The sequence below is a fragment of the Nasonia vitripennis genome, chromosome 1 (assembly GCF_009193385.2).
Source record: "Nasonia vitripennis strain AsymCx chromosome 1, Nvit_psr_1.1, whole genome shotgun sequence".
Taxonomy (NCBI): Eukaryota; Metazoa; Arthropoda; class Insecta; order Hymenoptera; family Pteromalidae; genus Nasonia; species Nasonia vitripennis.
The window spans coordinates 5,264,979-5,278,244 of record NC_045757.1 but is presented as its reverse complement, the minus strand read 5'-3'; the positions used below and the strand labels follow the sequence as shown (position 1 = coordinate 5,278,244).

Below are 13,266 nucleotides of genomic sequence, written 5' to 3'. Positions count from 1 at the left end.
GACTCCCAGCAGAAGCAACAATTCTGGCAAGTGGCGAGTTAGCCGGCCGCTCGTGCCAAGTGGGCTAGTTTGCGGAGCAGCCGAGAATCTCTCCCTCTAGCTTTCCATCTTGGAGAGAGAGAGAGAGAGAGAGAGAGAGCGAAGTATAGCGAGATTCAAATGAAACGCGATTCTTCACGCGGCCGCGTAACGCGCTCGTCAGCCGCGTGTATCACGGCGTCGATGATTTGTTTCGAGTAATCAAACCTTCGCGAGTTTCTCCACACTCGAATTTCGACGCTTTTCGAAGCATCGATTAAAAGCCGAAAAGTGAAGAGTTCGCGTATATGAAAAATAAAAGCGAAAAATACATCAATCCGTCAGCGATCAAACTTTCGGCCCATAAAATCCGATTCTCGAATAGGCGTGTGTGTGGGTGTGTGCGTACGTCGAAATGTGCAGCGCGCGCGCGGGCGGGAGTTCAACGATCCACTCTCCCAGAAAACAAGCCGATATGTGTATAGACCTCCCTGTACCCCGCTTGTCTCAAGCCTTTTCACGGAAAACCGGACACACACACACACACATGGGGAAAGAGAGTGTGTGTGAGAGAGAGAGAGAGACTCTAATGAAGTAGCGCGCACGAGAGAGAGAGCACGTTAATAAGGTCAGGGTTGTGCCAATAATGCTGCGCGCCGTATCGGAAATTATCAGAAAGCTGCTCTGCGCCACAGCCCTGTACCTACTACATACACTCTATACTGCACGGCCGCGTGTGTGCCTTGAATTTTCGCTCGTTTTTCGTGAAAAGACTCGGCGTTTTTTCCTTGCGACGACGCGGAATTTGCATATACATATATGGCAAGCCGCGAACGAAATCGTATATATAGTATTTACAGAAGATGGATCGAACAGACGGTCGTGCGGGATGATAAACGAAAGATCGCAAAAATAGAAACAGCAGCTCGCAGTGTAATTACGTTATATATATACAATACACTGTCACGCCCGCGATACACAATTCGCATTGCAGTCACGCCGCGGTCGTTCACACGTACTCTCTCGGGCTGTCCATACATATTACAAGCCGATGACTATAAGCTCTCGCTCGCTCGCTCGCTTGACATTATGTATACGGAATATCCATGAATACTTTTCGCTCTTGATTAGAGAATCGAGGAAATAAGTTCCGGCGAAAATCAGCAGTTATATTTCTATATTTATGGCTTTTATTGGTCTAATACCTCTCACTCTCTTTCTCTCGCTCTTTCGACGTTATTGAATTTTTCAGATGAAGCCATTACGGAAGCCAAGCAGCGGGGGACGTCCAGAAAGCAATATAACAGGGGATTCCAGAGATATCTGCCCAAGACACGGCCTCCATCTCTCCTCCTCCAGCGCCGCACCTATACTCCTCCACCTTCTTTCCCGGCTACATTCCGAGTGTGTATTTATTAAAGTTTGATTGACTGCTTTAGAGAAACTTGGCTATTATCAGTATTTATGGAGCAAGTTTGTCGTGTACCGGCGCGCTTTTTCCCCCGAGCGCGGGGGATCGATAGCACAATGGAAAATAATAGGCGGACGCTGGGAGGCTTATCGCCGAGACAGAGAGAGGGGAGAGAGTTTTACGTATTTAAGCCGTGTACTCTCTCTCTCTCTCTCTCTCTCGCTCTCGGATCTGACGTCCGGTCCTGCGGCGGTACACGGAGGCAAAAAATAGTCGATGCGAATGTTCTCTCGAAGCTATCTTTAGACGCTGCTTTTATACAGTCTGTATACCTATACACACGGCTTATAATGCGCGTCGCGCATATCTGTTTTCCCTATATCGATTACTTCGCGTTGGGATATGCTATTATTATCGGGGAGTGCATACTTCGATTGAATTTTTACCTCCCGGGCTAATTACAAAAAAAAGGAACAGAGAGGAGCAGGTGTTTTCTCTCTCGTCGAGAGGAGAGAGAATATTCCACGCGGAACATCGGGCATCCGCTGTGCTGCAAAGCCAATGAAGAAAATACGCGGGTCAGTGACTCGGAACCCGCGGAAAATATTTTCCCCATCCCTCTCTCTCACTCTCGCGTAAGCATATATGCGCGCGAAAGAGAGAGAGAGAGAGAGAGAGAGAGAGAAGAGGAAAAAAAGTAACATAACAGCCGCGGAATATCCAACTTGGACAGATAGCTAGCATCAGACTTTCGTTCTTTCTCTCTCTCTCCTGTGATCGTTTTTCCGATCGACTGTGCAGTCGCGCGAAATTCCATATTTCCGCGGCGCATCCGCCGCTCGCGCGTAATGTATGCCGATGGAGGATGGGCTGTATTAATGCGCGTGTTTGCGTCCAAAGTTTCCGAGCTGCGAAAACAGTCCGCGAGAGAGCTGACTGAATTAGCGCCGATATCGCTGCGAGCGAAGGTTTTACGCGCTGGCAGAATTCCGCGACGATTTTACAAAAGATTACAAATTATCAATCGACATAATTGTACGGATGTGATAAGTAAAAACAGAACAGCTCGATACACCCACACAGAGAGGAAGATTCGCTCGGGCAATAACAAGCTCTCATTATCCGACGATAAACGTCCCGAGCATCCTTTTACTAATGGAGCGGAAAAACATTTTCGCATTATTACGAGCTCGATGATCACAGCGGATAATAAAACAATTGCGCGGACTACCAAATTGAAAAGAAAAAAAAAATAATAACGCACGAGCGAAGCTCGGTTATACACAGATATTATAGAGAGAGAGATAACAAAAACCCGATTGACCGCCACTAGTATCGATGTAAAGGAAAAGGCTTTTGTTTGTTTCGTCGGATTAATTTCACCAATGCCGAGGGGGTTAATGAGAAAACAATCGGCGAAATAATGAGTTTTCGACGCGTCGCCGATTTACTTATCGCTGCTCGACTCGTGTCGTCCGCAGCAGTACTCTCGAAAATAATTTCATTCGCGTTTCATTGGGCTAACGAGACTTTACGGATTTTCGATGCCCGCGCGCGCTTTTGTCCTTTTCGCGCACATATAATCGCGGCGCCGTTGTCCTTTTACATCGATTATAGCGCCGCGTACATGTCCCTTTTTACGCGCGTTATCGCGAGAGAGCTAACGATAACGGCGTCAAAGGGCTTTAAGCGTTGCGGCGAAAAACATTTTTTCTTTTTCATTTTTAAAAATAAAAAAACAGACAATGAGAGAGGGTTTTTGGAAATGCGTATAGTGCTCTCTTTGCGGAAATATGCGGGCTATATACGAGCAGAGCAGCATTTGAACTTTCGCTCGAAACTGTGTGTATACACGCATTCCTGTGTGTACATTTCAATCCGAAAATTAATTTCGGAAGGCTCGCGTTGTGTAGTTACCGATGTTGCCACTATGTTTAAGCAGCTTATCAAACTATGCAGAATTATCACACGCAAACAAGAAAAGCAGCCGTAAAGCGAACGCCGACAAATCAAAGACGATTTCGGGCGGCTCATTAAACGCGAGATTGCCCATAAAACTCGGGTGTATACACCTTTTCCTCGTCCCTCGTTATCTGCAGCTTTTATTATGCAACGCAAATACACACAGACACACTGGCATAAAGCAAAGCGAAGTATGGGCAGAAAAAAATTTACAATTTTCTCTCTCTCTCTCTCTCTCTCTCTCTCTCTCTCTCTCTCGTGCACGGGAGAGCGCTGGCGCAAAGTGAATTAGCAAAGTTTTTGCTCGCGGGCTAATTTGTCGCAGTGTGAGTGTGTATGTGTCAAGCAGAACGCGATGGACCGGAAAAACTTGGCAATTACGTCGCGACGTTTCCGCGTAGCAGTTATACACACGTATGCGGATTCTTATCGCAGTAACGCTTTCAACTAAAAGCTCGTTACGAGCTTGCGAGCGGTAGCGACGTTTTTATCGCTGCTCTCACTACTCTCTCTCTCTCTCTCTCTCTCTCTCTCTCTCTCTCTCTCTTTCTCTCTCTCTCTCTCTCTCTCTCTCTCTCTCTCTCTCTTGAGCATTTAACTCGGCGTGCTTTTCGGCGAGGCTCCTCGAAAACAAGGCGCTAAATCAAAATTTTTTCTCTCTCCACTTCTCTCTTCCTTCTCTTCGATCGATGATTTATCCGGCGGAGGCCAACATCCTGATGCTGCCGCTGCTGCTGCAACTTTATCGGCGACATCGGCCGGATTTAATTTCGGCCCCCAAAACTTCGTCTCTTCTTCTTCTTTCTTCCTCGCTACTGTTGTCGGCGATTTAACGCGATTCGATTTATCGGCGTCTCTCTATCCTCGCGGAATCAAATTTTATTTACCTCCCCTGCTGCCGCCGCTGTTACTGCCAGAGAGAGAGAGAGAGAGAGAGAGAGAGAGAGAGAGAGAGAGAGAGAGAGAGGTCTAGCTCAAAGCGGCGACGTTGAAATATAAATCGAAAAGCTCTAAGCTGTCGCTCCGAGCGCGTATTCAATTTGTAGAAATATGAGAAGCTTTCAGGCTAAAATTTTTCCATCTCTCTCTCTCCCTCTGCCGAAAAGTTCTTTCGCGACACACACATGTGCGTACACATAAGGAAAATTTTTCTCCAGAAACTCCAAGGACGTACATCAGCGAGCGGAGTCTCCGCCTAATTGACTCTAAAAAGCCCGTAAAACAAAATCCGTCCCAACGACCTACTCGCTCTTATACTCCCAACTCTAAGTATCAATCAGGACTCTCTTTGCGAGAGCTTGCTCTCAAAATCCACGGAGACGCAGAAAAAGAACGGGACGGCCTCAAGGAGGCGTTATCAGTCAGACGGAATGGGATGTTAATTCAGCCGAGACACACTCGGATTACAAACGTACAGCTTTTTGAGGCGTCCGGCTCGTTAATTCAGTCGCGAGCGAGCGAGCGAGCCTAGCTGCAATAAAGTCGCCGAATTAGCGTAACTAATGTTCGCCTCCACCTCCCACCCCCCCCCCCAGCCCCCTCTCTCCAACACCGGATCATGGGACTTTAACGCTCGTAAATTCTCGAGCCCCGGCAGTGCGCTCGCGCTTTTCGATAATTGCTCGGCTAGTGTAAATATTTGTCTTTTCGGCATATTTCGTGCGGCGCTAATTTCATGAACTCGGATATGAGGTCGAGCGGACTGGATAATGCGATTACGGCGATTAAAATTTCAAAGAGCGCGGTGCGCGCCCTCGAGCCGCCCAGTATAAATCTCTGCATACGTTGTATTCGTTATACGTTTCCGCGTACGATCGTTCGGCGAACTAAAATACAAATAAAACGAAAAATTAACGAAGGTTGAGGACTGCGAGGTAACTGACCTTGGGGTACGACGCTGAGCAGCAAGGCAAGCTGCAAGATGAGGGCGACACACCATGGCTTGGCTATGCCCGCCCGGGCTGGCCTGTGCAGCGGCGAGGAGCGTCGTGTCGTAAGCTGTGGTCCTCCAGGCGAGAGAAACGGCGTCGAGAGCAACGCCGTTGGCCGAGCAGCCGGCCGCGGCCTCATCTTACGGCAGCAGCGGCGTCCTCGCTCCGGCAACGGCCACTCACCAGCACTGATGCACGCTGTCCCGTCCTTTCAATTCTGACTCTCTCTCTCTCTTCAAGACTTCGCGAAGCACAACAAACCGCCGGCGGGGCACAATCGGCGATTATACGGAATTACAACACAACTGAACACACTTTTTCAGAGACCGGTTCTCCTGCTCCTTCTCCTCGGCGTTGGCGTCGTCGTCGCCGTCGTGGCGGTCGAGATCAGTGTGAGGGTGACAGGACAGAGGAAGGAAGTAGAAAGAGAGGGAGACAGAGGGGGAGAAGAAGAGAGGAGGCGACGATTGCGACAGACACAGGAGCAGAGGGACAGGTGATGAGAGGACAGAAGAGAGAAAAGAGAGAGACACCTAAGAGCGCTTGATCGCACGCAGCGACGGGCAGTGACCGCCCGACTTGGCCGTCATAACCCCCGGGGCCGGCGGCGGCGGCGACTGCTGCTGCGCTACTGCCGGAGCCAGGCTTCTGCGCTCCGCACGGCTCTCTGCTCTCTCTCTCGCACGCTCGTCTCGTCGCGCGGCGGCTGCTACTACTGAGGCTGCTGCTTCCGCTGCCGAGCCTCGAGCTGGACCGAGCGAGACGCGCGCATCCTCGAGATGGCTCTGATGCTGCGATGTGCTGCTCTGCTCGGATGCGCGATACGACGGCGCGCTAAGCGCCTCCTGCGAGCCTCCTGGAATCAGAAACGTGGCGGATTAGGCTTTTTTTTATGTCTCTCCGCTGCTCGGGGTTTGAAAGTGCTTACGACTACAGTGTGCGTGGGGCTTAAATGATTCTAGCTTTCTCGAGGGTGGAATTGCCGTAATGGCTATACGACGCTGTGGCAACGTTGACTTTTCGCTCCCTCTTCATCAATTTCGAATTTACCTCCATACACTCGCATCATGCCGTATATCGGAAAACGTCGCTATTACGTTAAAAAGATTCTCGCAAACGACGTCGAATCAGAGAGCCGAGATTCCGTCGTTACACACTGACCTACTTACATTACATCTCTTTAAAAAATCGTCTACTCTCGAACGCAGAGCTTGTGTATACAAGTGTAGTACGAGTATCCCAAGGAGCCGCGAGAAAAACGTGGTCAAGGTTCTCGCACGCGTGCGCCAGTCAACGGCGTATGTATACGCGTTACCATGCCTGCGCTCGCAGTAGAAGCGACAGGCTACGGTCAGACGCTCGGGTTACAATCCCGTTGCGCGATTCGAGCGCTCGCGCGCATACGTTATACGAAAGGTGCGCGTCAACGTCGTCTTTTCAGGTCGTCGTCAGTTAACGCCAGACGAGCGTCAACCTGCACTAGAAGAAATTGCACGTCAAGTCGTCCCCGGGGGGACTTCGCACTCGCATATACATACGGGACACACATCGCGCACACTCGAGTTTGAGGATTGCTGAACTATGCAAGAGTTCGCGGGAGATTGCTTTTTTCATCATCATCACTTCTGAATCCCGCAGTGCGGATCACTTTGGCGAATTCATAATTGAGACGCCCGGGCGCGGACGCGACTCGTTATATTTATTTCCAGCGGCAGCGGCGCAAAGGGAATAATGGCGCTTCCCGCCTAGAGAGAGAGCAAGTTATCGGAGAGCCGAGATTGCGGGTAATGAAAATTTTAATCGAAAAAGTTAACGACATTTTTCGGCTGGATAATTCACGCGGTTTAAAATTGAAAGCGCGGTAACGAGTCGGTCCAAAATTAAATCGAAATATCTCGATGGATTTTTCCATTCGCCGCGAAACGATTCAGAAATCAAGGCAACAACAGCCAATTCATAATCTCATTAACGCGTGTAAATAGTGAATACACACTCATCGTCGCGACGAGCGATAAACCTAGCGGCGCGTCAATCTCGCGTGAAAAAGGAACGTTTCACAGAGCGCCTGAGCGTCAGAGCCCACTCAAACGGCTGCTCGAAGGGGTTGACCGACTTGCACAATGCACAAAGAGCAGCAGCAGCCGCTGCTATCGTGCTCGGCGCCCTTCCTTCCCTCGGAGTTGCGCGCGTCTACTCTCGAGATCCGCTGTATACTAACCCTCGGCGGGCGCTTAGGTGGCATACACACGCCGTTTATCCGACACGTAAACGCCGGCCCGAGCTTTTGATCTTCGCGAATAACGCCGCTGTTGCAATGTTTGCCGACGTTCGTTATACGGCCCTGCTTTAACCAGAATATAGAGCAACGCCATTTTTCTATTTTCGTTTACAAAACAGTTCGCGTACAATAATATTACAGGACGCAGGTAAGTACACACGGCGAAAAAAACGACAGCGTGGTCGCGAGCAACAGGAAGGCCTCGCGCGCCGGCCCTCCCCCGCGAAGGTGGCAGTGAGAAAGAGAGAGAGAGAGAGAGAGAGAGAGAGAGAGAGAGAGAGAGAGAGAGAGAGAGAGAGAGAGAGCGGGCGGAGAACTACGGAGGACGGCACGATTCAACAGGAGGACGCGAGCGGCGCGTGACGGCCACGGGCGATTAGCCGCCGCAGAGAGCAGCTCAATGACTACAGCCGGGATTTCAATTTTCCGAGCCGGATTGATTTTAAAACGAGCCACGTAGCAGCGTTGTTACTATCATCCTCGTTCCGCGGGACGCCTACGTATCGATCGCCGAGCTAATTGTTGTGCGGCGAACGAGTGTGTAGCCGCACTAACCCAGCAACAAGAGTAGAGGGAGCGTCAACGACCTATCCCCCACCTCGAAATCACAACCTACCTATGTGCAACGAGCCCGAGGTTCGGCTTACTCCGTCGTCTTCTCGGAGCGCGAGAAGCGATCATGGGACAGAAGCGCAGAAAGAGAGAAGTTATATACGCTGGAACCAGGCTACGCTATATACGCAGCCGGGTCAACAGAGCAGCGAGCAGCGTGTCGGCGGGGTCGACGCTCCTATGTACAGGCACTCGCTGTTATTTCCACTGTTGCTCCGCTGTTGCGGCATCTTCGCAGGCTTCTCTCTTTATAGTCAGCCACGCGCTGGTGGTACTGTTCCCTCGTCACTCGGTATACTGTCTTTCCGAAATCCGCCACAGAGAGACATGAGGGTGGGAGCGAGGAATATCGGCGCGGCAGAGGAAGGACGAGAGAAATATCGCAAGCGCGCGCACGCACACACACACTCTGCCGAGAGACGGATGAGAAGACGGAGGCGGGGATTTCGGGGGGGAACGAAGAAGAAGCAGAAGCGGCTGACGAGAACGACGAGAGCGACAGATGAGGACAGAGGGAGAGAGAAGAAGAGAGCGTGTGTGTGAGAGAAAGATAGAGAGAAAGTGCAGTCGGCGGCGGTGGCGGAGGCGGCGGCGAGCGGCTGCGGCCGCTCCACTGTACTCCGACGCAACCAGCAGCAGCCACGGAACTGAGCCAGTGCGAGCAGCAGCTCGTCAAACCTGCCCCTGCCTCTCTCTCTCTCTCTCTCTCTCTCTCTCTCTCTCTCCCTGTTACTCGCGTTTTCCCCTTCCGCGGAGCTCGCTTCCCTCTCGCTTGCTCGTTCGCTCTCAGGATCATTCCATTAATCCAGGCTGCACGCAGCAGTAGCAGCAGCAGCAGTCTCTCTCTCTTCGCTGATTTTCCCGCGTCGAGTTTTCTCTCTGCTCTCCGCTGTGCATCGCGCGAGTTTCGTTCCCATTGTCGAGCCGCGTCGCGCTTGCATAGCTCCATCCCGCTCGTGCTCCTCGTGCGTGTTTTCCCGGAGCAGCGCTTTCGCTGCTGCTGCTTCGTTTTCCATCCCATGCCCGAATAATTTCCCGTCTCTTTCTCCCCCTCTTCATCTCGCGCGCGCGCTCTCTCCCCCACCCGGCTATCGGACTTTCCCAGAGCCACCTCATGCCTGCCTGCCTCTCTCTCGCTTGCTCTCTCTCGCCCGGACTCGCTGCCGCCGGGGGTACCTCCTACCAGTCCCACCACGGGATCGCTCGGAGGCTGCCGACTGGACCAGCGGAGTCGCGCGCAACCCCACTCCCTTGCGCGCACCCATCACCCACCCCTGCACGCGCTCGAGATCAATATTGCCACGGGAGAGAGAGAGAGTAGAGGAGCTGCCGCCGCTGCTGCTGTGTACGTGGAAAGAGCTTTCCCTGCGCTACTAGCTCTCTACGTGCCTGCAGCTGCGTGTGCGTAGATTAAAGCACCTATGAATAGAATGGCTCCCGCGTGCGAGCGCTGTAACCTCTTCAGGGTCTTTCTAGCTGCTGCTGCTGCTGCTGCGGTAGGAGTCCCGCTCTTGTTCTCGCTGTGTGGTGATGCTTGTAGTATGCGCCGGGCAATTGTCGCTTCGCTCGAGTGATGCTCCGCTTCTGCTGTGGCCGGGCCACGCATAGACTCGTACTACTGAGCCACTGGCTACCTCGAACGCTCGCGCTGCCTCGATGCCACGTGAGAGCTTCGCTGGACCTGCAAACGAAGGACTTGCTTAGTCTAATCGAATTTACGAAGCGGCCTCGGATACTTTCGTTCTTTGTGCCCCGCCAAGAATATAACGTGATCGAATCATCCCTTTGCGTTTTCCGAGCTTAAATTTAACTTCGCTAATGAAAAGCTCGGAGTCGAATTCCGAGCTCATTTTCGGGGGAATGACATTCCAAACTACTCGGCGAGAAAAGTTTATCAGACGAGAGACAGAGCGAACTAAAAAAGCATCGGGCGCAGGCGAACACATTTTTTTCGCATCCGATCGCCGCGCAACTTCTCAACCTAAACGAATACACGCGATTCGTTGTTTTTACGAACTAGCAGCAAATAACTCCAGGAGCCGGAGGAGAAGAGTAACAGAAAAAGAGAGAGAGAGAGAAAGAGAGAGAGAAAGGGTTAGGTTAGCCTGTTGCTGCCGCGGCTACTGCATCGACGTGTCGCGCCGCCGGCGTCCTTATCCCTCTCTTTCCTCCCCCCTCCTCGCGCTCTCTATCCATCTCTCCTTCGACCCGGATGCAGTGGCGGCTGCGCGCGAGCGAGCCATTTTTAAATTACCGGCGGAAATAGAGCTACTGCGTGTATACGACTATTGGCACAAAGTACGCACGGAATCGTCGTCGTTATTTGTTTTCTTTTTTTTTTACACTCGCTTTCTCTCCGTGTATGTAATGAAGATACGGACCTCTGCAGTCAACGAGAGCTTGACGATATAAAATCTACTTTGTTTGTCAGTCCTCCCTGTCGAGCGCGCGCGCGCGCGCCTCTGATGAACGCTGCACCGTGCGTTTTAATGCCTTTCCGATGATTACTCGATCTTTCTCTCTCACTCTCCCTCCATCGTCGCGGAATTCCTAGGTAACGAGATTTTCTCGATTCCAGCATCGCTTTCCGCGTGTTACCAGGCAACCTGTTGTTTCGTCGAAATGATTGATGAGAAAATGAACGCAGTCGAGCGGTATGTCTTGAGTACAAGAGAACATCTTCGCTGTTGTGCGGTGTGCGGTGGGAAAACCTGAAATCACGAGGGAAAATCATTAGACCGGCAAAGCAGCTACAGCGACAGATTATATACGAGTACATGCGCGCATATAGGCGCAGCCGCCTTAAAGTAACTGGGGGGGGGGGAGAGAGCTGCGGGCTGCGCGACGGCAGCGGCTTTATTGTGTAAACAGGCCCCGCATGTATATTGGCACTAATGGGTACTCACAGTGCGCCGGTACATAGCTCGTACAACAGCCTCTCTCCTCTGTCCCCTTCGCACACACAATTGCGCGCGAGGGAGTATAGCCGTAAATATATACACACATCCAGGTGTATACCTGGTTGAAAAAATCTCTCGCAGAGGTATTAAGTTCTTCAATTATCCGCCGGCATTCACGGCTGTATAATAACGGCGCGAAAAGTGCAAGGCGAATTCGATTCGCTATCGGCGCGGGCCGCACTTGACGACGAAACTTTATTAGCAGCAGCGGCAGTGGCGATCGAACATTGTATGCTCTGCGCGCTGCGATATAGAGCTCTCCGAGTCGATATGCCAGCCGGACACAAAAGTTTTCGCTCCGTTGTTGCGCTGCGCCGCCTGTATTATCCTTCGAGAAGAGAATAGAGCTGCGCCGCGCGAGCTGGCGTGTTTCGCCGATGTCGAAAATTATTTTGATTGCTGAAAATAACGAATGCGACTGACACATTTTTGTCCCAACGACAGTTGATTAATATTTCAATTGTCTTTCTCTTTGTGTGTATAAATATACGTACCTTTGTCACAGGGCTCGAGTGACAATTTAACCGACGCTGAAGAGATGACGAGAATTCAATCAACTCAAAAATGCGAAGTCCAATATAGCCCCGCGTCCTTCGTGTAATTATCGCGCGGGATGATGCGCCGCTACTTTCCAATAACATCTGCACATACGTATACTATGTGAACCACTTGAAAATTGAAGATAAAAATATATTTTATTAATACAGGTTAACATTTACGAATAAAACCGTCACTCTTACCTGCATGACTCCGAAGTATAGTTTTAATTTCCTGTCACCGCTTACAAGGCCTTTTTGAAAAAGAGACAAGCCGTTACATTGTCCTCAACCTGAATGGACGGATTGAAAATTGACTCTCCTCCTCCTCCTCCTGAAAAATTCAATACAAGTTATAAAAGACACACAGAAACGCACAAGCACTATCCCGCCGTACGTTTTTCCTTATTACAATAAGTACGACATAGCTCTGGCATAAAACGCAAACTACTCGCGAGCCATAAGCGAATGGCAGTCTTATCCATATGCATCCTCGTAAACACGAAATTACGAACGATATCGTAAAAAGGCTTGCGTCCCTAATCAAAAAATTCCTCCACTCTCTTTGCGGAAAACGCGAGAACACGAGAGAGATCCTTTTTTATGCCCCGTCCTCGGCGACTTTTCGCATAACGTGTGTGCACACATTTGAAAATTTTCGCGGAGGGGTACATACATAACCTCCAATCGTAAAATTCACTTTTCCATATATAATATCCGGTGACTGCATGCACATACATACTTATATATATATACTGTATACACGGGCAGAGAGAAAAATAACGGCAGTCGAGAGAGAAACGGTAATGTAATGCATGCGGTCGCGCAACAGTCACGTCGCGAATAATCATCGCGCGGCCGGCTGCGACCGTATACGCGAAAATGCATGTAGTGAATGTATCCTATATATATGTATACGCAGATATATAGTTTATGCGATGGCGAGATTTCATTGGGATGATTAGAGAGTAATGAGTGTAATGACGATTGGGGGGGGGGGGGGGGAAGTGGTCGTAAACCGCACTTTGCGCGGGATTTCCGAGGGTTTTTGTCGATAAGGACTTTGCCTCTGCTTTGTAAAGTGTTTTCATCGATTTCCGATTCGTGTAAGCTATTGTGTAAGGGGATGTATTTTGCGAAATTAGTCTACGTGTAAAAATAAAATATTCGCTGTTGTTTCTTTCTCTCGAGGAGAAAAAAGCGTAAAGCTTTGCACTCTCGAATAGGGCTTTGTCTCTGCAGCGATATTTTTGTTATTTTCAAACCTAACCCCTACGAAAAACGTATTTTTTTGTTGAAAATATACGAGCGGAGAAACGCCTTTACAAAAATACAATAATCCGGCTTCCAGGCTGACAGTACTTACCGATAAATGAAATAAATGACAAGACAAGAGCGAAGAGAGGGAAAATAGTAAAATACCGTGGGACGCGGACGAGTGATGACCGGTTGAGTGGCTGACTGGCTCCACCTGCTGGAGGGTTGCCTTCAGACTGGCGCTGCTGTGCCGAGCGTCGTGTTCCGAGAATTTCCACGCTTAGCTTCCGGCGATAAAATG

The 13,266-nt window shown here is 50.4% G+C and overlaps 1 protein-coding gene across 10 annotated transcripts in view; it reads right to left on the bottom strand.

Annotated features, from left to right (window-relative positions):
• The window catches only part of LOC100116683 (nicotinic acetylcholine receptor alpha 6 subunit), a 121,546-nt gene extending 108,371 nt beyond the window's left edge, over positions 1-13,175 (bottom strand). For 4 of the 10 annotated variants that reach the window (XM_031922197.2, XM_031922201.1, XM_031922204.2 and 1 more), the window contains exons 1-7: positions 13,075-13,165; positions 11,913-12,042; positions 11,667-11,840; positions 11,119-11,571; positions 10,594-10,923; positions 9,632-9,893; positions 5,275-6,178 (exon numbers count right to left, since the gene is read on the bottom strand). In XM_031922197.2, coding sequence (XP_031778057.1) covers positions 5,275-5,461 — 187 coding nt within the window. In that variant the 5' untranslated portion in view covers positions 5,462-6,178; positions 9,632-9,893; positions 10,594-10,923; ... (2 more) ...; positions 11,913-12,042; positions 13,075-13,165. Of the gene's footprint in view, positions 1-5,274; positions 6,179-8,216; positions 8,857-9,631; positions 9,894-10,593; positions 10,924-11,118; positions 11,572-11,666; positions 11,841-11,912; positions 12,043-12,105; positions 12,125-13,074 lie in introns of those variants that run through there. The other 6 variants (XM_031922198.1, XM_031922200.2, XM_031922206.2 and 3 more) reach the window with 6 other exon arrangements.
• Positions 13,176-13,266: the final 91 nt, after the last annotated feature.